The following is a 23,836-nucleotide window of genomic DNA, read 5'->3' as shown; positions in this document are numbered from 1 at the left end:
GCTCTATCCCCTGATGTTCTGATCACGACCTTTCAATCCTCTTTTATTTCCACTCGACATATTCTAACGCCAAACTTCTTAAGTTTAAATCCTGAATGCGAGTGTTAACACTTATCTCGTACCTCAAAGACGGATGACTCGACAAAATTAATCAGAAAAACCTCACCCAGACTCACACAGTGGACCCTGACAGATGTAATGCTACACAAAAACACACACACACACACACACACACACACACACACACACACACAAAGCCCACTTATGTCACTGTTTCTAAGGAGATGTCAACATAGTCAAAACAGGAGAGGGAACATGTGTGGAATTTTAAAACTGCCTACTGCTTCATCACTTCTTCCAGCTTACGTCACTCCATAACAAAACACACACACACACACACACACACACACACACACACACACACACACACACACACACACACACACACACACACACACACACACACACACACACACACACACACACACACACACACACACACACACACACACACACACACACACACACACACACACACACACACACACAACAAGCCAGTCTGAGAGATTTAGAGTTCCTGTTTATTATCTGAAAGAGTTTTTGATATAAAGTTAAACATTTATTTTTCCCTCCTCCAGGCTGAAGGGACGTTCATCTTAAATAGTTAACTCTTAGTCACTTAGATCCTGCTAAGTTTTTGTTAAAACACATTCAAGCATCATCACAAGGCACCTTTAAAAATGGTTTGTTTGCAGGCAAATCGCTACTTTACTAGGCAGTTTTTTTTATGAAGACATATTCATAGCCCCACCTTTATAAAAAAAAGCCCTGAGAAAATCAACAAAGAAATGCTGGTAAGACGTAGCTTTAAATCACACTCTTCCTACTTTGCATGCAGAAAAATACATTGCCAGGTCAAGAAGGTAAAAAAATAAAATCTGCTTTCTATCAAATTCAGTTATGTTTGCCTCACTTCCGCCAGATGACACAGGACCAGCCTGTCAATAAATCTGTTCTTTGATGCGCAACATCGGCAGCCATTAAAGCGTAGTGTCCTCGCTGTCCTCATCGTGTGTGCTGAGGTGTTTCTTCCTGCGATCAGTGATGGCCGCCCAGACTCGACACAGCATGCCCCCTCTGAAACATAACAGATTCAAAAACAGTTACTATCCCAAACTCAACTGAGGCTCTTTTTTTTTTTTTCATGGAACACAAAACGAGGTAGCCTGCATCTTTTCTACACCACCAATCCCTTCCTATGTTTCTGCGTGGACTGACGATGTGAGGGTGATGCGTCATGGCGGCTCACCTTATTCCACAGTACATCAAGTCATCCCTGGAGTCGATGAGGAGGAGACAGTCCAAGGTGAACCCGTGAAAGAGCAACTAGAGAAGAGGATCACAAAGAGGTGGATTACTAGCGCATGTATGAGTAATATCAACCAGCCTCGAGGGAGAAAAACAGAGAAAGAATGGCAGAAGTTTGGTTGAGTTTACCGTGTTGATAGTGTCTTGATCTACAGGGACAGACTTGAGCCAGCGCACCAAAGCCTTCACTTCTGGATTAGAGCTTTTCTGTTGAGCCTTTTCTCCATCTATAAAGTACAGAGACAGCAAACATTTAGGCCATCTGGTGCACTTGTACCGTATCTAGTGGTGTTATCTTGTTACCGCAGGCAAACAGTATAATAATTTTCCAAACCTACAAGTCAAGTTTAAGCACATTACAGCTGATGAGTCGATGGTTTTCCGCCTCAGACACAAACCAGTCAGGCAGAAATCCTGCGCCTGGAGCTGAGGCGTGGCGGGGATCGACTGGCACAAGTGTTAAGAAACAGCAATGAGTAACAACTTTAGTTTACTGATGATCCAAAAGAGGGCTGGGTCCCTTAATGCAACACGAGTCATGCTGCAGCTTGTGTGGTTATCATCAGACGGCAGACTGAGCTCTTACCAAATCTTAAATGTTTGCTTATTACTCGAATAATTGGTAAATGACTTTAGAAACACAAAATAAGACTATTATCTACACAAAATAGGACTATTACCTGTGTTTTTTTTGTTAATTTATAATAATAACCACAATATAACTGATCTATTTTAGGCAGTCCAGATGGCAAATATCCCTTAGTGATTGTTTTAACCTAATAGGAGTAAAGGATGGGAACGTTTTTGATGGACAAAAGTCAAAGAAAAAAAAGACTGTATGACGAAACTGTGCAATAAATACTTTATACATCACCTATTTATTTATTTTTCAAGTTTATTTTTGGGCCTTTATTTAGAGCAAGGGCAGTGGATAGAGTACGATATTGGGGAGAAAGCGAGTGAGGAAAGACATGCAGGAAAGGAACCACAGGTCGGATTCAAACCCTGGGCCCCCTGCTTGGAGGACTTCAGCCTCCGTACATGGGACGTGCGTACTAACCAGGCTAACGGCTCCCCCCCGTAAAAAAAACCAACATATTCTTAATTCTAGATGTGAGTTATTGGATGGGTGTATTCTAAAAATTGTAGATACTGTATATCCATATTTGGGTTTCAGTGGACAAAGTTCCCTTGCTGAGCCACAGTGGAATGGTTGGTTATGCTAAATCCACAATTACTAACATGTGGCCATTAAAACAAAGAGACAGACTTATGTTGGCTTTTGCCTTTTCTGACTGTTACAGCCTTCAAATGAAATTTGGCTAACATGGACAGAACACATGATTTTTAAACTTCATCTCAGCGCATAACCCATTTACAATATATCTGATATGTGAGTATTGTATTCAGTTAGAAGCTACTTTTTCTATAACAATTTGTCAAAAACTACGGTTTGTAAAATATCTTAATTCAGCATAAAAGCTCCAAAAAGCCTTTTACATAAACCATCTCTGGCACTAAAATCCACTGTCCTATGCTTCAGTGTTTTGCATGGATGTAACAAAAATCACCTTCAGCTACGATATCTTTCCTCAGTGTATCTATCTGTTCCTGTCTCCTCTGCACAGAGTTCTTCAGTAGCTCCTGGTACTCCCTCTCCTTCTCGTTCAGCTGATTCAGCAGTCTGCAGCACAAAAGGCCTTCATTACTCAGCAGAAAGCAGCAACTCAAAAATTCTAATGAATCAGTGTGTTTACTGCCTAATAGAGAGGCCAGAGCTGCAAGGCAGTGATAATATTTCATTTACATTTTAAACCTCTTAATGCTGTTGCCCTTGTTTATCACTAAATTCCCAAGTCTTTATTTAATAACATCAAAAATATTTTGGGGCACAACATGAAACATTCATGAAAAAGTGTACCGTCTGGTCTCTAGTCGCAGGTCTCTCAGTTTCTCACTGAGGGGACAGTTGTAGTTGAGGTCTGTTGGGGAGATTGGTCTGTCTGAAGGGAGAAACCCATTTACGGACATTGTCGTCTGGGAGTCTGCTGGCGCCACCAGCTGGTCAGGGAAAAGAGCTACAGGAGTGTCTGGGTCTACAGACTGCTCCTCAGAAGTGAGGTCCTCGACCTCGAATGAGGACTGAAGCTGGATTTTAAGCTCTGAGGGGCAGATGGGAGTAGAGGGGGGAGAGGAGGGAGTATGGATTAAGTGTAAACAATGAAGAAATAAATAATAAGACTAACAGAAAGTAAACAAACAGGCTCATGAATACATGGAGAAATGTACACAAAGGATACAAAATGAGAGGAAAATATTAATCTCACTCCTCTAACTCTAACTTCACTTGTCTTCTAATGTCTGCTTGTAACTCTAGCGATGAACCCGAACTGAATGAAGCTGTACCTGGTAGGAGCACAGTGAGGGCGTCCTGGACTGCCTGCCTCAGAAGATTGTCCAGAGCAAACATCCAGTGAGGTTTCACCATCTGCTGCTTCAACACCTTCTTCACCTGAATACAGAGCACAATGTTTTACACTTCCATCCAAAAATCTCACAAGGTGTCTATGTGACAGCTATGTAATCTCCAGGAAAATCTGTCAGTTGGCTCTGAAGAAACTTACTGCATCCTGGAAGCCGAACAGCACCACCTGCAGGCTGCTCATTGGCACTGCAGCAGTGACCAGTGTAGCTCGAAGGTCTAAAAGGCTGCTGGTCAGCTGCTTCCTGTCCGGGGAGCGGATGTTGTCTCTCAAGCATTCAATGAGCTCAGTGATGTACTCTGCGGTCAGCGGTGATCCCTCTCCATGCTTTTAAGAGATCAGAAGAATTAAGCACAAAAAAATATACTGTTCTTAATGTGGAAATTCTCTTTAGCTTCTCTTGAGTACACTTTTTATGTCTGCAATTAAATTATTTGTAGTCAGAATTCTGATTCTCATTTCTATTTGTCACAATAACTTTTGGATACTGAAAATCAAATTATGGATATGTGGAATGTTTTATTTGGAATATTTATTTTGACTAGTAATCCAAAGCCAAGTTCACATAAATGATGAAGCTAATGTAATTTCTCCCAGGAAGAATGATGTTGTGGATATCTGAAATGATTATTGTGGATAGGAAGTTTTTTTTTTAAGGTTATGAGGAATAGACAAATTAAAAATGTTCAGTATTAAGACAGTTTTGGAAATGTATTTTAAACTGCTTAGCCCTGTCTTATGGATGATTCTTTTAACAAAGGAATTTTTGCAGATTCATACCTTTTAATCAGTATGAAAACATTAAAACAATGATAAAAGGAAATTAGCATACAATATTATATCACACATGTTTGACAAAAAAGCGAAAAAGGTGAAAAGCTGTCATGCACAAGACAGAACACATTCAAAGTGCCCTGAGGCTCAAGATCATCGTCTTCCAAACTATCTTTAATATTAATTATCACTCACTGAAGGCTGACATGCAACTGCTTGACTGCAGTTCTTACATGTTTCTCTTTTTTTTTGTGGATAGAGTCAGAAATGTAGGGACAGAAAGAGAGAGAGTGAAGAATGACATGCAGGAAAGGAGCCAGAGGGGTTGGGGATTCGAACCTGAGGGCCACGTGCTTGGAAGACTACAGCCTTTGTACATGGGGTGTGCGCACTAACCACTAGCCCACCTGCGCCCCATGTCTGAACATTTTGTGATTATCAAGTTAAAGAAGGGAGTCACATACTGGTAAAAAAAAAAAAAAGGCTCTTTATATCATCTACAGATAACAAACTTTTAAATTGTACTGACAAACAGGATCTTTAATGTTTAATCACAAATCAACCAATCAGATTCAAAGAAATGCCAAGAAGAACTTGTAGTCTGAACCAAATTGATCAATTTTGTTCACTGTTATCAATTGTTGTAACATGAATTTAAAGTCTAACCGGGGGACAAAGATTGCAGCTTGCTTCACATTGTTTTTTCCTGTGTTTCTGTGACTTTACTTCTTCACCCACCTGAGGCACACTGTCCTGTATGTTAAAGACGACCAGGCTGATGTAGTCAGAGAGGACTCGGTGCAGTGTGGCTCTCCTCTCACTGTCCTTTCTCAGCATGAAAAGACCGACACTCTCCTCTGTTGAGGCAGGACTGCACATTTCAAATGGAGAGTCCTCTGGTATCCTGGTGCATTGGACACAAATGAAGATATATTATGTCATTCATTCATTTGTGATTTCAGATTTCTCTTAGCAATACACGCTTAAAAGTAGACTTTCCATAGAGTGGCATAATGTGCCATAATGTGTGTAATCTTTTTGCCTACACAGGAAACCTCAGTGTGGTTTGGCCACTGACGCAAAATCCTGTACATTACAGCTGCGTGCAGATATCCTCTAACTTTCTTCGCTTGTTGAGCAATAATCACACTCACGAAAGGAAGCTGCTGGTGCTCGGAGGGCTCTCTGAGAATTCAGTCGCTAAGAGGGCAGAATGGGGCCTCCTGAAGTCCAGAGAGCAGGACAGGTCGATTGAACCAGAATACGAATCAGTGTCCTCCACAAGGATGGAGATAGGTACAGACAGGCTGCGTTGATAGTCAGCTGTAAACACCGAGAGAGATTAAAGTCAGATAAGTCATGTTTGAACTTTCAAATACGATTTTGACTGATTTATTCATTTATTGGATTGGATTTAGTGGATAAAGCAGAAAATCTGGATGAGAGAGCGGGGAATGAAATACTGGGAAGGAGCCACAGGCCGGACTCGAACCTGGGCCACCCGCTTGGAGACTTAGAGCCTCCATACATGGGGCTCAACATAACCTCTAGGCCATCAGCGCCCCCAGACAAGATTTTGGAAACAGAAAAGGACGAATTTTAGATAAACCATCTGATGAAAAACATATATAAGGAACATAATACGAGGAGGAACATTAAATTGTAAATGTGTGCTGAATCTTCACCTGAAGAAAGGTAGTCTTTGGTGTCTGATTCCTGCTGAGCCTTCACCTTCTTCTTGGGAGACGACCTGAGGAAGGTGTCGTTCAGCAGCGCTTCAGCTGTGGCTCTGTCATCAGGGTTCGGCTCAAAACAGTTCATGAGGAAGACCTTCGCCTTGTCCGACATGCACTCTGGAACCTTTGGGTGGATCTTGAACATCCCCACCTTGATGGAATTGCTTAAAGGTTACTGACCGAGTTGGACGTTTATTACATTTACAATGAAAAGGAAACGTATATGATCATTTAAACGGCTTTAATATTAGACTAGGTTTTTGAATAGATCAAAGCAGCCCAAACAAACCCCCATGAAGTACATTCAATCCTAATTTAGTCAATACAGTGTTTGATTATAAATGCACAGAAAGGTTTCCTCCTGCACAGCTAACTTAGTTATCAGAAAAAAGGTCTTGATGACTCAGATGCTCGCAAGTCACAACAAGGGGATGACTCATATCTCAAAGAGCTATCGATTATTCCGGGGTCACAACTTCAGACTCAATAGTGCTCTTAGCTAAAACTTACATCACCAATGATAAGCATGCTTCCACTAGTTGATCACATTCTAATGTTTTTGAGCTGTGTTTGACCAAGCCCATCCAGAGAGGGGCGTGGTCAGACACAGCTCATTTACATTTAAAGCTACAGACACAGAAACAGCCTGTTCTGAGCAGGACTATAATAGAGGGGTTTATAGGCATGATAAAATACAGAACCAGAGTGGATTTAGAACAAGAAACTAAACAGACATGTTTTAGGGAGCTCTGAGACTTATTTAAACGTGTTTAAAAATTACGATAATATGTGACCTTTAACATCCACATTAAATACAACTTCCCCATATTTACCTTAAACATCGCTGCCTGAGGACTTCCCAGCTCATGGAAGGGTGTTTTGCCTGTTGCCATCTCTATGATAGTGCACCCAAGGGACCAGATATCAGCCGGCTTTCCATAACCCCGAGGCCCCTGGTCTATGATCTCCGGGGCCATGTACTGGAGAGTCCCTAATGAATAACAACATCATATACATGATTTAAATGAACACACATGTTGTAGTTACGTCTGTAAATGGGGATCACAGTATGAGTTATTATTTTCCTTTTGAACACAAATCTTACCAGCAAATGTCTCGGTGCATGGGTTGATTCCTGCTAAACGTTTGGAGGTTCCAAAGTCCGAGATCTTTAACACTCCACTATAGGTGTTGATCAATACATTATCACCCTGCAGCAGACACAGAGATTTAGTTTAATAATTCAATAAAGCTTACACTGAATTTTTCTAGACAATATAAAACATATTCTCCTGTAAGTTCTACCACCGAGTTAAAGGCCGCTTTCTTCACCTTAATGTCTCTGTGGACGATCTGATTGTCATGAAGGTACTTGAGCCCCTCGAGGATCTGTTTGGTGTAGAAGATGATGGTGGCTTCGTTGTCTTTCAGAGGACCCCATTTGGAGCGCAGGAGAGATGACAAACTTCCTACATGAAGGAATGAGAAATAACACAAGTCGATGGAGTTTTCAGAAGAGTGCTGCCGTGACACGGTGTTTCTTTCAGGCCCAGAAAAACAGAAGAAAGTAAGGAGTAAAAACATCTACTTTATTTTTAATATCAGACCAATACATGGCTTGCTTAAGTTCACATATATGAAGACATTTCCTTGACAATAACGTCAGTGTTTGTTTTGTTTGTTTTATTTGGATCCCCATTAGCTTCAGCATAGCGAGAAGCTATTCTTCCTGGGGTCCGCAGTTTATATTGTGACAATACATTTTAGACTATTCTTTCCATTATCTTACCTAGAATTGGTAATAAACTTATTGGTTGACTATTGGAACCAGAGAACGGCTTTCTTTTATCTTTAGGTATTGGGACAATTTTTGACATTTTCCATGATTGCAAACATACATTTTCATTAAAACACTTGTTTATAATGTGTGCAACCATAGGAGCAATTATTGAAGCTACAGGTTTTAGCAGCTTGCTGTCAAGATAGTCAACCCCTGGTGCTTTAGTTTTACAATTCATAAGAAGTAATTTCACTTTAGCAACACTGATATTCTTAAATTCAAAGCTGCATGTTTTACTTTCCATTATCTTATTTATTAATTAGTTTGATAGATCAGTCTTCTGTAGCTGTGCTGTATTTTTAAGTTTGTCTATCTTGGTTATGAAATAATCATTTAAATGATTTGCTATGTCTTTTGGTTTAGTTAAAAAATCACCTTCACTTTCTAAATAAGCTGGGGTTGATTTAGTATTTCCTCTTAATATATAATTCAAGGTATTCCATAATTGTTTTTTATCATTTTTTATTTCTTTAATTTTATTTCATAAAACAACTTATTTTTCTTCTTATTTGATTTTGTGACAAAATTCCTAAGTTTACAGTATATTTGCCAATCCGACTTAAAATGAGATGAAACTGCTGTTAGTTTGGCTTGATCCCTTTGCTTCATTAGGTCTTTTAATTCTTCATCTAACCACGGGGCACTAACATTTTGAACTGTGAACTTTTTGATCGGTGCATGATAATCAACAATTGTCATCAAAGTTTGATCAAAAACCTGGAATGCTTTCTCTGGATCCTCTTGTAAGAATACTTCTGACCAGGTAGCCTTTTTTACATCATCTACATAACAGGACTGCATAAACCTCCTGAAGGATCTTTTCATTATGATTTTTGGACCCGCTTTAGGAACTTTAGTTTTCCTCACAATAGCAACAAGATTATGGTCACTAAAGCCGATCGGTACAGATGTGGCGTTTGAGCAGAATTCTGGTCTATTAACAAAGATGTGGTCTATACAGGAAACTGATCGAGTGCCATCTCCTTTTATGCATATTCTTGTTGGTTTATCAATGACCTGTGATAATCCACAGGTGCAAGATGCACTCATTAGTTTCATCTTCATTGGACAGAAGGAGGAGTTCCAATCTATATTCAGATCACCCATGAAGTAAATTTCATGATTTGTACTACTAGCATAGTCCAACATATCACAGATTTGATCTAAATACCCACTATTAGCACTAGGAGGTCTGTAACAACATCCAATCATAATAGGCCTCAAATGTTTCAAAGCAACTTGTAGCCATATTACTTTAATATCAGAAAACATGAAATCTGGCATCACTTTTACAGGTATATGACTCTGAATATAGATGGCAACCCCTCCTCCATATACATTCCTGTCATTTCTATAAATGTTATATCCATGTATCATTAGGGATCTGTCTTCAAATGTAGAATCTAAATGGGTTTCAGAGACTGCCAATATGTGTATGTTGTTTAGTAAAAGTACATTTGTCAAATCATTTAATTTATTCCTTAAACTACAGATATTTATATGGGCTATTTTTAGAGCTTTCTTAGGTAATGTAAGTATCACACCAAAGATTAATACTTGGATTCATACTGATAAATTCAAAATCGGAGCAACACAAATCAAAATAGAGAACTACATTTGACCACACACACATACAGACACTCAAAAACACACAAAAAATAATGTTTGCCACTCTGGATGTCAAAGTTGCACTCCTAGGTAGGCTGATCTCCTCTTTTTCTTTAAATTATTCTATTTTTTAACACAGTAACTCAGACTGACAAAATATTTTGCTATTAATACTCTTTATTTGCACTGGGTTCTTATTACATTTATTTTCCATCTCAATAGATTATTGCATTCTTAATCTGTGTACCAAACTAAAAAGGCCCAATGCTTTATCAAATCATATTACTCATTTCTTTTCCACATTTCCTGACATTGGGTTAATCCGTTGGGTATGATATAAACAGAAAAACGTATTTCCTACAAAGAATTGTCTCCATTAGTCCAGAAAAAATGTTAAATGTCTGTTATATTTAACAGTACCTCATGTTGTTCAGAAACACATGTTTACATGTCCATAGAGTTTTTAATTCAGTCCAATTCTGGTAAAAATAAAAAATCCACCTGCAGTCGTTTTAATATTAATGATTAACTTACCATCATTACTTGTCCCTTCCTCACACTGCCATCACCTTTCATGAACTGACCGACAACGTCTGTGTAATTGATTGATTAAGGTACTTTTCTGCAGTTTTATGATCCTGGAAATATTTTGTTTCTCCGTTAAGTGTTATGATTAGTGTTGCTGGGTGAATCAGACCGTGTTTTATTCCTGCCTGATGTAACTTCATACTGAGATCCTTGAACTGCGCTCTTTTTTTGGATACCTCCGCTGTCAAATCCAGGAAAATATTTATCTTCATCCCTGAAATTCAGCACCCTCTCCTTCTTTGCTATTTGTAAAATAGCGTCTTTCGCCATGTGCCTTTGCATTCGGACGATCATCGGTCTGGAACCAGATTTTGTGGGAGGCCCCACTCTGTGCGCAATTCCCACATCGGGTTGGCAAGAAGATTTTTTTCTTTTAATACTTCATTGAAGAAAGACTGCATGAATTCGGTAGGATGTCCCTTTTCCACGTCTTTGTCAAGGCCTAACACTCTGATGTTGAATCTGCGGCTGTACATCTCCAGCTTTTCAGTTTTTTCTCTTAATTCTTTGTTTTCTTTGCGGAGAGTTGTACACTCATTCTCCACTTCAGCCATCCTATTGTGTACATCCGATAGAGCCAGCTCCACATCATCCAGTTTGTTCTTACATTTTTTCTTTTTTTCTTTTTCTTTTTTAGGCATCAGATTTTCTCCAGCTCCTCTCCCACTTTTTTAGATAGTGTTTAACATCAACTACTGGAAAGTAGATGATTTTGGATCTTTGAATTCTGGGTTACATGTTATAATTGTTTGAGGATTCAGCGGCCTCGGCGTTCCACGCTCTCACTCACTGCGACCGGACATGACGTTGTTTGAGGTTAGAACCAGTGTCTGACCTCTGATGTCTCTGGAACCATCCGCTTTCTTAACTCTGACTTCCAGTTGATGTTACACAATCACACACACACGCACACACACACTTACAAATCGAAATACAAGACAGATGCTGACTTCCTGTATACTTATTACAGGATTCCCCTGTAAACAAAGACACACAGTAACTAAGGAAATGCAGGCCTTCAAATCAGGGGCAAGGCTTCCTTATGTTAGCTTTTTAAGGGAAACCAGACTGGTTTCTTTTTCAAGTTCCTCATGCACAGTCTTTTTAGTTTACTTAAAGTTTATAAATCCAGTTTGTAGAGTTTGAGTGCAACACAGGAGAAAGAGTGATGATCTCTGTCTAAAATATTGAAAAAGTATCAGTAATTAAAAAAAACAGACTGAGATGAAATGATGAAATGCATTGAGTTCAGTTGTTTTAAAGCTACATTAGGAAACATTATTTCAATAGAATTTTCATTAAAAATAACTAATTTTGACCATTGCATGTCACTTTTTCCTTGAATAAATGTGGACCTGATCTGTGTCTATGACCACCCACTTCTTTGGATTTAGTTTTTCTTTCATTATCCGGTCTGAATCAAACAATCAAGGTTAGCTTGCATGTAACTAGCCAATCACAGTGACTCTGCACAAACATGGATCATCCGGCTTCTCTCTCTCTATCTCACTCGCTCACTCTCCCTCCGCGATTTCAATTCTAATGCGAGGTAACACTGCACTGCTCTTCTGAAGTCAAGTTTCAGGATTCCTACCTCCAGGTACTTCCTCCATGAAGATCTTGATGAAACCATCCTGACTGACAGAGCCCAGGTACTGCACAATGTTTCTGTGTTTGAGCCTCTTGTGCAGAGCGATCTCCTCATGGAGGGGCTGCGAGTACCTGGGAGGGAATGACAAATACAAGTGTGAGTATGAGGTTTTGGTCAACAATACAACACTCCAGTATCTATAAAATGTAGAGCCCGACCGATTAATCAGCCAGCCGATAATATCGGCCGATATTAGCATATCAAGTGACTATCGGTATCGGCTCATTTTATTGCAAATATTCCAGATGTTACTAGATTTATTCCCCGGTCAAAAAGCATTTCATTTGAGTTTTGTTGTATTAAACAAGCAGTTCTCTTTAACCAGCAGTATGTGCAATATGGATTACAACAAGCATCATCACTCTCCAGAGTGTCAAGTGGTGATGGATGTACATGCGCTGTTACTTTACAGTTGAGTGACCATCTTGTCTATGTTTTTCTGTATATCTTTTCCTTAAGGGTTTGATAACTGCATTAAAGAGATAAACGCAACAAATATGTATATCTATATATCTAAAGATCAAACATAGATCTACAAAAGATATCGGCCAATTTATCTATATCAGATTTTTTTGCTTCCTAATATAGATATCGGTATCGGCCCCAAAAATCCCATATCGGTCGAGCCCTACTAACATGTGCAGTTATTGCGTGACAAGCATCTGTTTGTCCCCAATTCCAAATAAACTGGTGTGTTATTGTTCAGAAAGAGCATGAAAAATGATCGGAGATGCAACGCTGAATTCCAGTGGCTGTGCTACATAAACCTGATTTTCTGTCTGATTCGCACAGATAGCAATGTGTTTTTTATCCAGTATTTTTCTCATTGAAGGGAGCTTAAAGCTTTAACTTTTCATTATAGTATTAAAATAGCTGATGCCCACATTTCAGTGGATTTTCTTCTCCTTCTCCAAGTCTCACTTTAACAGGATCGTCTGTATTTGAATGTGTTACATCCAGATCAGCACTATGTCAACAACTACCAATTGGACACATTATAAACAACCAGAAGAGTGACTTCGGGTAAACACTTAAAAGGCATTTCAAAATATCACATTGCCTTCGATGGAATCCTTTTTGTTTCTACGTCACTCTGCTGTTACAAGCCAAAGCTTTGAGCAGATTATACTGAGAGTAAAAAACAAAACAGGAGAAGTCTAAACACTCCGAAATCCCCTCTGAGTTTCCTAAAAAGCACTCGGGATCCATAACATGCCACTGAGTAGCATCCCTGCCAAATCCTTTCCCGTTAAGGATATCATGGAAAAAGAACATTTTGTGAGAAACAGAGAGCAGCTCTGTGTCTCCCAAGCAAGAGTGAAAAAACTGTGCGAGTGCTGGGTTTGTCGTACGTGCTGTCCTTCTCAGGGATTTCCTTGATGGCGATGCGTACTTGGTTGCTCACGTCTCTCCCTGCGTACACCACACCGTATGTCCCTTTACCCAGAACCACCTTGTCTCTATTGCCATTGGTCTCATAGATGTACTGCAGAGAGAGAGAAAAGCAGGACAGCATGAGTCAGAAAGTGATGACTGAAAGTGGAAACGTTAGGGCAGTTCGGAGGAATTTCACAAGCAGCCACAAAATATTTCATAGAGCGAGAACTGATGCATCATTCATGGACTTTTTTTTTTTTTTTTTTTTTTTACATGAAACACAAGTCAAGAAATCTGACAATGTTATCAGATTTAATATGAATGAGTTTATCTACACAAACATATACTACACATCATGTCAAGTTAAGTAGAATATATTTCACATTCTTTTTGATTTCTCTAGATATGTTGGCTGTTTTGGTAAGTAAGACCTAAAATAGAGAGCAGACTCTATGTCAGAGGAATGGAAGACTTCGACTGACCTCAAGTATCCCCCCACTCCCGTGGTCCAGGTTCTGATCATGGACTTCAGCCTGCTGCAGCAGAGAGTTTACCAGCTCGCAGAAACTAGGGAGAGGAAACAGAGGGACAAGACGATGATGTAAATGGTGAAGCATGTGGCTATTTTAATGTTTCAGAGACTCACAGCACCATCAGATGTCCCCTCAGAAAGTTATGAGCAATATTTCACTTAATTAAAACCAAAACAACATTTGGAGTATATATCCACTTTGACAAACATAATCAACAAGTCGCTCTTTTACCTTTTAGCAAGGTTTGATTTTTTTTTAAGTAGCCTTTTATCAAATTTGGCCGGGGGACAACGGATGAAAATTTGCCTTTTGGTTAACTCTGGCATATTTACAGAAATGTTTATGATGCACTGTCCCTGTAAAATAAAATACAAATTAATAATAATTTTAAAAAAGCTGGTAGTCCTAATAGAAGTAGAAGAACACTTCTAATGACTTAGTCCCTACTACAATTCTACAATTCTACAATTCACTTAGCAGACGCTTTTATTCAAAGCGACGTACATCAGAGAGTAAGTACAACACAAACAAGGATCTAGAAAAAAGGGAACAATGTCAATATTGCTTTCATGAGAATTAGACTTATTTGACCTAGCCCTTATTTGCTTTTCAACACAAATATCCACCCAAGGTCGGCAGTAGAGAAAATGAAATGCATAGAAAACATTATATTTAACAAACTACTTAAACCTATCCTCTTCGCTATACCTATTTAAAATGTTTAATTTGTACTATTCCATAAACAGAATTAAGTTTGTGCTTGGCTTGAGTTCACAAATCCAACCTGCACAGATTGTTACACACTTACTTTTCTATTTTGTTCGGGCACAAAGTTTGTTTTTTATTTTTGGGCTCTTTATGTCTTTATTACAGAGATAGGACAGTGGATAGAATCAGCAAATCAGGAGGAGAGAGAGAGAGAGGGAGAGTGGGGAATGACATGTATGAAAGGATCCACATGTCAGATTTTAGGCTACCGGCACACCATCATTGAGGTTTTTTTTTTGGGGTTAAGGTTTTCTCTGTTTTTGTTAAATGTTGCTTAAAAATGCAAATGCAGAAAAAGAATAGATGTTCATAATGCTTTGAAAATGTTTGATCAGGAAGAAAAATAACTTTTTACGAGACCTTTAAGATCAACAAAAAGAGTGTATCTTTGAGAAACAGTGAGTTCAAAACATATCTTTTGTTTACAACAACATCTCCATAGAGATGCCTGAAGGGTTTAGTTGACCTGAATTACATCAAAGTACATTTCAAACAGTACATGCCCACTTCCTCGAGGTATTATGTAGTCATGCAAAAAGTGTTTATTTTACTTTAATGATTTTAGCACCGCCTGTTCTGAAAAGCTGGGACATATTGTCTGGAAAACCATTTGAAGTAACATTAAAAAATAATAATTTGTATCCATTAAGTGAAGGTGGCAGCAGTGGTGACAGAAATAGTTTTGATTTGGGCTGTGGTAGAAACTAGAGATCAGAAGCAAATAGACATTGTTCTGTGATTTAGGTCGCCTGACATCTGCCCTTGGGGATTTTCCTAGAAAGGCAATGAGGACATCATGACCCATTCAGTCGAAATACATCACACCTATTTCTCCAAGCCACCGGCTAGACTCTGCAAAGCTCGTCTGACTTTGTTCCCGCACGCTGTAATAATGGTCTGTTCTAATTCACCCTGCACGTCAGTTTGGTCAGTAAGCGCTACAGTTAGCACTACCTCACACACTCACACAAATACATACCCTGTCCAACCCTGCTGTGTCTTTGCCAACTTGTTAGTCACTCACCCTTTACAGTGAAGCTCAGAGGGGAAGCAGAGCTGGAAGTCATCTGAATTGTAGTGGACATACAGGAAGCAGCTTCGCTCGTCATTCTTTGAAGCACTTAGAAGGGAAAATAAGGACATCAAGATTTAACTCTTAAAACAGTGAAAAGGCCTCACTTATTTGAGTTTAAAATTCGTAAAGGAATTTTAAAAGTATTAAATCAACCACTAATGATTAAACTACAAAAGGTTTAAGTACCCAAATGGAGGGGGGGGGGGGAGACTATTCAGTAAATGCTGATTAAGAGCGAACAAACACCAAAGAAAAAGATGCCTCTCCTCTATCTGCAGACAGTGCAATCTGATGAAGTTGTTTGTTTACTGTTATTTTAAATGAGTAAGCGACTCTTTTGGGTGATTGCAAAAATCTGCCAAAGTGCAGACAAGACAACGGGGGTAAAGTCCAGACTGATCAGTAGCTTCAGATGAACAAACAACAATGAAGCAAAGCCTAAAAACTAAACGTCTGACTGACAGCCAAGTTTTCCCAGACAACCAGTATGTTTTGGGTCCCCGGGCTTCACTGCAGGTTTGACCACACCCAGCACTGACAGAGCAGATATTTGAGAGATGTTAGCACACGCTTTACCTCACTCCTCGAATTGCACAGGCTGGGAAAGTCCACTGGTGTAAGCCTTTCTGTGGAAATCAAGGATGACGTTAAACAGCAGGATAAAGACTGTCTGACATGATGGAGCAGCTTTTATTTACACGTATGCTCACATGAAAAAGAGAGAAAAAAAAAAAGTCAACATTCCTGGCCCCTGGCGTATGAAGTAGGACACAGTGACGAAGAACACACCCACACTCTGTTGGATTAAACATTCACTGGAGCGTAAACCAGTGGAGAGATGTTGGTTCTTCCTGTTATTATGCAACTTCTTAGAAGCATGCACCTCAGATCTAAGGATAGGATGGGGGTGGGGGACAAAGGGTCTACATACCTTTAAAGGTGTGATGTGTTTCAACTGGACAGTTCGGCTTTCGTCCTCCTCGCTCACACACACAATAGCTGGTTGGAGGACTTTACTAGGCTCCAGAATAAGCACCTGGAATTCAGTAATTATTACATTTATATCTTACAATAGCCACATGTTTCTTTTATTTCTAATGAGCAATTCAAACTGTGTTACTTTGTCATTATTTCCTGACTAAATCCCTGAAGCTGGAATTAATGATGTCATCAAATGTCATGTTCACTGTTTGTCTGTTGGACAGAGGAAATCGATCCACCCGTCATAAACACATACAGTAAGTTGAAATTTTATGACCTTTCCTATCAGCTTGCATCACCTAGGACTATAGTCATGGCTTCAGTCACGGTTCATATGTGGAAACCTGAGGATTCTGGAAATGATTCATGTGTGACCCAGAGGAATACAAGAAGAGCAACCAAACTATCTGATTGCAGTGCAACAACACAGCTGTGGGCTGCAGGGCTCATTCTTATTGTTTGTGTCAACCTTCAAATCGAAAGTGACAGAACAGGTCCTATTGAGCTATCTTTGACCTGACTTTTCTGTGTTTTGTCACAGCGACTGTGATAAGTTTTTTGTTTGGTCAGTCTTACTGGGCAGCGATCTGTGGAGACAGAAGGTTTGCAGGTCTGCAAAAGCAGCTCCATCCAGAAGTCCACAGTGTCCTGTTTGGGAGACTTCACCTCGGGCGGCTTGGCAAATTGACGGTACAGGATGAAAGTCTCCATAAGTGATGCCACATACCTGAAAAAAAAAATCACGCTTAACTCATTAATCCAGAACAGTTAAATATGTAAGTAAGATCAGAATCACTCAAAAAGCTTTTGCATCCACAGGGGTTTCTGATTTTTTAATCAAACCCATCAAATTAAGCTAACATGCTCTTCAAAATGAAGCTTGATGATGCTGATTAACCCCGCCTGATCTGCATGATTACTACTAATCAAGAGCCGCTGTTTAAGCCTCACCAGATTGGAGTGTTGAGTCTGTAGAGTTTGTCGGAGCCCTCGATGACTTTTCTGTGTTCGTTAGCGAGGATGTTGGCTCCGACGTAGAAGCCGACGTCCCAGTAGTCCTTCATCTTCTCTAAACTGCCCTTTCTACCAAGCAGGGTGCTCAGAGTCACACCTAAACACCGACATGATAACACAGAGCACAAAAACTCATCGACAAAATCACGTATTTATGTCTCACCTGATAATCTAATATGTAAAACGACAACAATGACAGCCCTGTGAACAACTACATGCTCATGCATTTTCTAAGGTTTTGGACCGGAGCAGGAACAATGTAGCAGTTTACGCAAATTATCTACATCTTAAGTGCATTGCTAACACAAAACAAGGCAATGGGCATGTAACACTGCATTGAATCTTATTAAATAACCAGCTCTTAGGAATATTATATAATCTCCTACATACACTGGTTTGCATTTAAAACTGAACTTCATGAAATTATCAGTGAAACATTCATTCATTTTCAGCCACCTTATGAGGAAAGTTTACATTTAATTATCGAATGATATCATTTTTTCTGAATGTCACAGTAAATCTTAAATGTCATATATTATGCAAAATACACTTAGCATTTTTTTCTAAAACTAATATGTGTCCCTAGTCTGTTTGCAAACCCCCCAATTATGAGAAAAGTCGATCCGCTCCGTCTTTCACCTGCTCCACATTTTAGAAAATGTGTGCTCAAACAGGCCGTTTGGAGATTTTCCGTTCATGACATCACAAAGGGGAGTAACCCCTCACCCAGGTGGGTGACACTCCCACAGCTAGGTGTTTGTTCTGCCCTCTGAGTCTGCCTTCTCACCACAAAGAATTGGGCATGGTGCAAGAAAGTTAAAGCAACACAAGCCCTTCCAGAGAGGGGCGTGGTCAAACACAGCTCATTTGCATTTAAAGCTACAGACACAGAAACAGTCTGTTCTGAACAGGGCTGAAATAGAGGGGTTTATAGAAGCATGATCAACACAGGATCAGAGAGGATTTTCAGCAAGAAACTTCACAGACATGATTGGGGGAGCTCCGAGACTTATTTAAACTTGTTGAAAAGGAGGACAATATGTGACCTTTAAAAACATTTGATATGGGGTACTGGTTTAGCTCAGCCGGTAAAGCAGGCCCCCCATGTACAGAGGTCCTCTTTGCACTGGTCACAGGTTCAACACCTGATCTAGACGCTGTGTGGCGCACTTATTCCCCCCAAAATAATCTTAAAAATATAAAAACTTTGATACAAGCTAAATTCTGGCCTCTCAAAATCAAGATATTGGTTGCATAATGGAATACCTAAGGTTAATACCGCTTCAACTTCAAGTGTGAAGCATTAGAAGTAGAAACTTTATGATGCATAATATCTGAAAGCATTAATCACCGATTTTGCGCAGCTCAATGGAAGTTTCAAATTCATGTCCAGCTGCCATCAGGAGGACCACGTTGTTGATGCCTGAGTGAAGAGTCGGCTCTGTCTCGAACGCTTTTCCGTACCTGGTGGAGAACAAAAGGCAGCACTGATGTGTTAAACAACAACACGAGAGAAAGTAGCGTGGTTAATAATATTTCAACATAAACAACAAACAAGTACAAGCAGCTACAATTTTTAAAAAAATATTGAAGTCTATAGTGCCAAAGTGTTGTACAAGTGAAAAAGACAAACATGTCCACTGCATGCGGACGAGTCAGTGCAACAAGACAGCAAACACAGCCACATAGCGGTTGTACCAATAGCAAGCCTGGTCTCTGCTGGACACGTCAGTGAACCCAGAGCTCATGAACATGTCTTTGTAGATGCGTCCACACAGGCAGAAGACATCCGACGCCACCTTCTCCCCCGACTCCACGATAGGAAGAATGGCCTTCAAAGCTTTAGCACGATCTCCAGGATGATTCCTCCTGATGTGTGGAAAGGAAGAGTCAGCAGTAACGGGCTGGTTAGTAAATGGTCATAAACAAAACTTAAAATGGAAAAAACTAGAGACCAAGATGAAGCCAGAGAGATAAGAGGATGATATGTAAAGCAGAATGTGAAACTAGTAGGATCCTTTTGTTTACCTGTTCAGAGCAAATATATAATGAAACTTAATATTCTGATGTCCTGCTGCCAGACACATGGGCAGGTTGTTCAGGGTCTCCACCAGCGTGATAATGGAATCGTAGTCCTGTTGGAGGAGGGCAATGTGGGACTGAATTTACAGATGTTTCATCTAAATAACATTTACTGTGTTATTGCAGAATTCATATCTGATTACCATTTGGGCCTTAATGGTGCACTGTGGAGTTTTAGTAGAGAAATGTGTACCACACATTATGTGGTATATGTTCATAACTCTATTCACAAACTGTCCTCAGAGGACAATTTGGTCCCTGGAACACGGTTTGAAGATAAAATGCTGTGCGAGAAGTTGTGGTGGGGGGCCCGCAAGAGAGAAACTGTAACTCTCCTGGTAGCTATAAAGCTCCAAACCGTGTTCCAGGGACCCATTTTTTCCTTTAAATAAAGTTTGTGTATTAAGTTGAAAATATAGCACAGAATTGTTCCCGTTCTCAAACTTTCAAATTTCACTACCAAATCTGCACAGTGCACCTTTAACTGTTGCTTCTTAAAGTGTCTACACAAACTTACATGCCATTTTAATCTGGTTTGGCTCATCATAAACTCTTGCAGGGTGCAAGTGTGTCAGCTAAATGTACGTATGTTTATGTTCAGTTGATTCACCAATTACTGGAATCATTGACAGCCTTTATTTGTATTTTTTCATATAGCCCAGACTTCACATTCACTGAATCCCTTTTAATTATTTTTCACAATACTGCACAAGTAAGCATTTCATCACATGCACACATAAACACACACCTGGATGTCCCTGTAGGACAGCATCAGGTTCATGACTATATCAGGAGTGAGCAGCTCCACACTGTCCAGCCGCTTCTGTATCCGGCTCAGCTCCTCGCTCAAGGCCTGCCCGCTGAACCTCTCCCGTGCCTTACGGATCTCATGCCTGATCGACTCCCGGAAATACTCACTGGCAGGAAGAGCAGAGGAGTCATAATATTCTCACACTTTTATGATCGTCAATAAACAAAAAAAAAAAGCTGAGTGAAGTCTAACATGAATGAGTTACGACACAAGCAAACGCGTGTGTAACCTGAGATGATAATGTTTTTGGCAAAGCACGTGCCGCTGAGCAGGGCGCTGCAGTTTGGGTCTGACCTGGTGTGAACATGAACATTGTTGAGCAGATGAACCAGTCTCTCCACCAGCGGGGTCAGCAGGGGCTCCAGCTGGAAACTGGGCTGCATCAAGTCTTTGATACCAGTCATCATCGCAGCATCAGAAGCAAACACTTTGCCCTGCGGGGACACTACGTACGGGATCAACGTGTAGCACCCACACTGCTCCTGAGGGCAGAAAATACAAGCATCAAACAACAAATGAACCACCATGGTCTCACTTGATTTTAGGCATCTTAATTTGAAAACAGACTGAGTGGAAACAGTATATTAATTAGGCGATACCAAAACTTTAGTCACCTCCTATTTCCTTTTCTTATCTCAAGTTATACAGTATGTTTGTTCCTCATTTATTTTGCATTTTACACTTGTTATGGAAGGTAGACTGTTTTTCTCAATTTCCATAGGCTACAAAAAATCTTGTGTTGGGAACCCGAGGGTGACCGGTTCCAAGTCCCCGTGCAGACCAAGGTATGCAAGTTGGTCTGGTGGCTGGAGAGGTTCTAGGTCACTTCTCAAGTATTACCCAGGAGCCCTTGAGCAAGGCACTGAACCCTCAACAGCTCTGCCAGCTCCCTGTGTAGCAGTCCCACTCTTACATCTTTCCACTAATGCATGTCCACAGGTCCTGTTTGTGCATGTGTGTGATTCAGGACCATGCGTTTGACAAGCATGTCTCTCAATAACAGAGTGTAAACCAGAATTTAATGAAGTCTGTTATATTAAAAATACATAAATTCACATAAATTCTATAATATGGATCATGAAACAATTACTTAAAACAAAAACAACTCCCTATTGTTAGTCCAACAAAACCAGACATTTGCGTTGGGATTCTGGTATTTAGCTTTAAGTTCATTTGATGTTCATGAACATAATCAGTAAATCATCAAAGATGAATATATATATACGAGTTAGATGCAGTCAAAGCATCTAACTCGTATCCCTTCCATCTCATGTTGTTGTTTTACAAAACAAGAAGACCGTCTTTACTCCTATTTTAGTAATAGGGGCCAACATTCATCTTGACCTCATATAACTCCCTTCGCTCACAGAAAACAATGACTCCTGCATACTCTGATGCAAAGATTCAACCACTCCATTTCTCACAAACTAGTTTATAAAGCTGTAATGATGAACTGATCTGAAGACGTCATCAGATATGTTCACAATCGATTCATCTTGGTGCACTTAAAGCAGAAACATACATGTTGTCTGGTACAGTAACCAGGCTCTGGGTTGCTTTGTTTACCTTGACAGCCTGTAGATCACTATCTTTCTTGTAACAGTACAGTATGATGTTATTAGTCATGCTGAAACTTTCTCTCACTCCGAGGTGATAGAAAAGGGAAGGCTGGCAGAAGAAGTCGCTCATCTCCACCACTGCAACATCTGTGGGGAGGGGTGGGGGGGTTCAAAACAGAGGGTGAGTTTGCGTAATTCACTGATTACCACTAGAGCCCGCGTGCCTGCACTTGCCTGCGTTGTAGAAACTATCCAGGATGTCAGTCGCGCCCAGTGAGATCCTCTCAAATGGAATGGTTTTGAAGACGGCGTGTGCGTCCGCGCAGGCTTCCTTTAAGCATTTCAGGGATAAGTTCTCCTCAGTTTGCGGCACGGATGCGTCCTCGTTCACAATGTATGCCACGGAGAGCGCCCTGGTCCGACTCCGCGGAGAGACGATCTGTTTACTGCCGTTCAGCTCTATGGCCAGAGAGTCCTGCCACAAACTTCCAGCAGACACCCAAACCGGGTCTCTCCTCTTCAGCTCGCGCAGGCTCATTCGCCTGCGTTCCGAGGTGTACATTGTCTATGATCTGCTGGAACTTAATGCATGCGATTCTTCCTCGGGACTACCTCCATTAAAAATGACACTGCAGGGTTGCTCGTTCGTGTAATTCCCCAGGTGTGTCGCCGCCTCCTTTCATAGCGAATATCCACTAACATTCCCGGTACTCATCGACACTCGACCCGCCCTCCTCTCCTCCCCTCCTCCTCCCCTCCTCCGCTCCGCCCGCTGACATTTACAGACTGAAACTGAACACCACACAGCCGCGACTCTCGCATGACCTCTGCTGAGGGAAACTGTACAGCTTAAACACGAGATACTTAGAAACCGGTTACATTTTGTATAGTTTGAGTATGCTTCTGTAGATTTTGATCCCTGTATGCCTCCCAATTTAAATTGGACATTTCAACCGTGCAATGTTACATTTAGATCTTATCATTAAAGTGATTTTATAAAGTGCATGGCATAATGTTGCGTGTTTGTATACTGTGCTTTGTATTCTCGGTGTTGTCTTATCTGGACCCTGAGTCTGAGATAAAGTTTTGAATGGGTGATATAGACATGCATACTGTATCTGTTTCCTAACTTTCTCAAAGTTTATGTATCTTGTTTTTTTTTTTTTGTTTTTTTTTTTCGTACGGTGGCCCTGAAGGACTGCACACTTATTTCATGATTAAAAAAAAAAACATTTTACAAGAAGCTCAAAACATTTCACTAAATGCACAAAATATTTAATAAAATGCAAATACATCTACAAAAAGGTAAGAGTATTTCATGAAACATCAAAAACATTTAACTTACTGGAAAAATAATTTGTCTTTGCAGTAACAAAATATTTGTGCAGTCGACCTTCAAGGCCACCATATTTGTCTCATCGTCAAAAACAGTTTTTTATTAGCGATGGACTGATGCTGGGTTCATCATCGGCCGATATTGGCCCTGTTGACCGACATCGGCACAACGAGGAAATAATGTGGTATAAACCGATGTTTATCTGTAGTGCCAAATCAATTTAAAGCTGTCATCTAGTACACCGAACTACTG

At 40.2% G+C, this 23,836-nt stretch overlaps 1 protein-coding gene across 1 annotated transcript; it reads right to left on the bottom strand.

The window, feature by feature from the left end:
* Positions 1-560: 560 nt before the first annotated feature.
* Positions 561-22,866, bottom strand: si:ch211-1i11.3 (mitogen-activated protein kinase kinase kinase 5). Its single transcript, XM_061050141.1, has 28 exons — positions 22,483-22,866; positions 22,256-22,395; positions 20,984-21,171; positions 20,627-20,795; positions 19,825-19,931; positions 19,495-19,665; positions 19,148-19,260; positions 17,734-17,893; positions 17,359-17,509; positions 16,733-16,837; positions 16,378-16,427; positions 15,751-15,846; positions 13,908-13,992; positions 13,401-13,534; positions 11,992-12,119; positions 7,694-7,830; positions 7,467-7,572; positions 7,195-7,352; positions 6,311-6,512; positions 5,780-5,948; positions 5,364-5,529; positions 3,993-4,178; positions 3,775-3,880; positions 3,290-3,530; positions 2,940-3,052; positions 1,498-1,595; positions 1,310-1,386; positions 561-1,137 (listed from the first exon to the last, which is right to left on the bottom strand). The coding sequence occupies exons 1-28, from the start codon at positions 22,808-22,810 to the stop codon at positions 1,041-1,043; spliced, it is 3,981 nt and encodes a 1,326-aa protein (XP_060906124.1). The 5' UTR covers positions 22,811-22,866; the 3' UTR covers positions 561-1,040.
* Positions 22,867-23,836: the final 970 nt, after the last annotated feature.

The sequence above is a fragment of the Labrus mixtus genome, chromosome 11 (assembly GCF_963584025.1).
Source record: "Labrus mixtus chromosome 11, fLabMix1.1, whole genome shotgun sequence".
Taxonomy (NCBI): domain Eukaryota; kingdom Metazoa; phylum Chordata; class Actinopteri; order Labriformes; family Labridae; genus Labrus; species Labrus mixtus.
The sequence above is the reverse complement of the archived record's forward strand: the minus strand, read 5'-3'. Positions and strand labels throughout refer to the sequence as shown.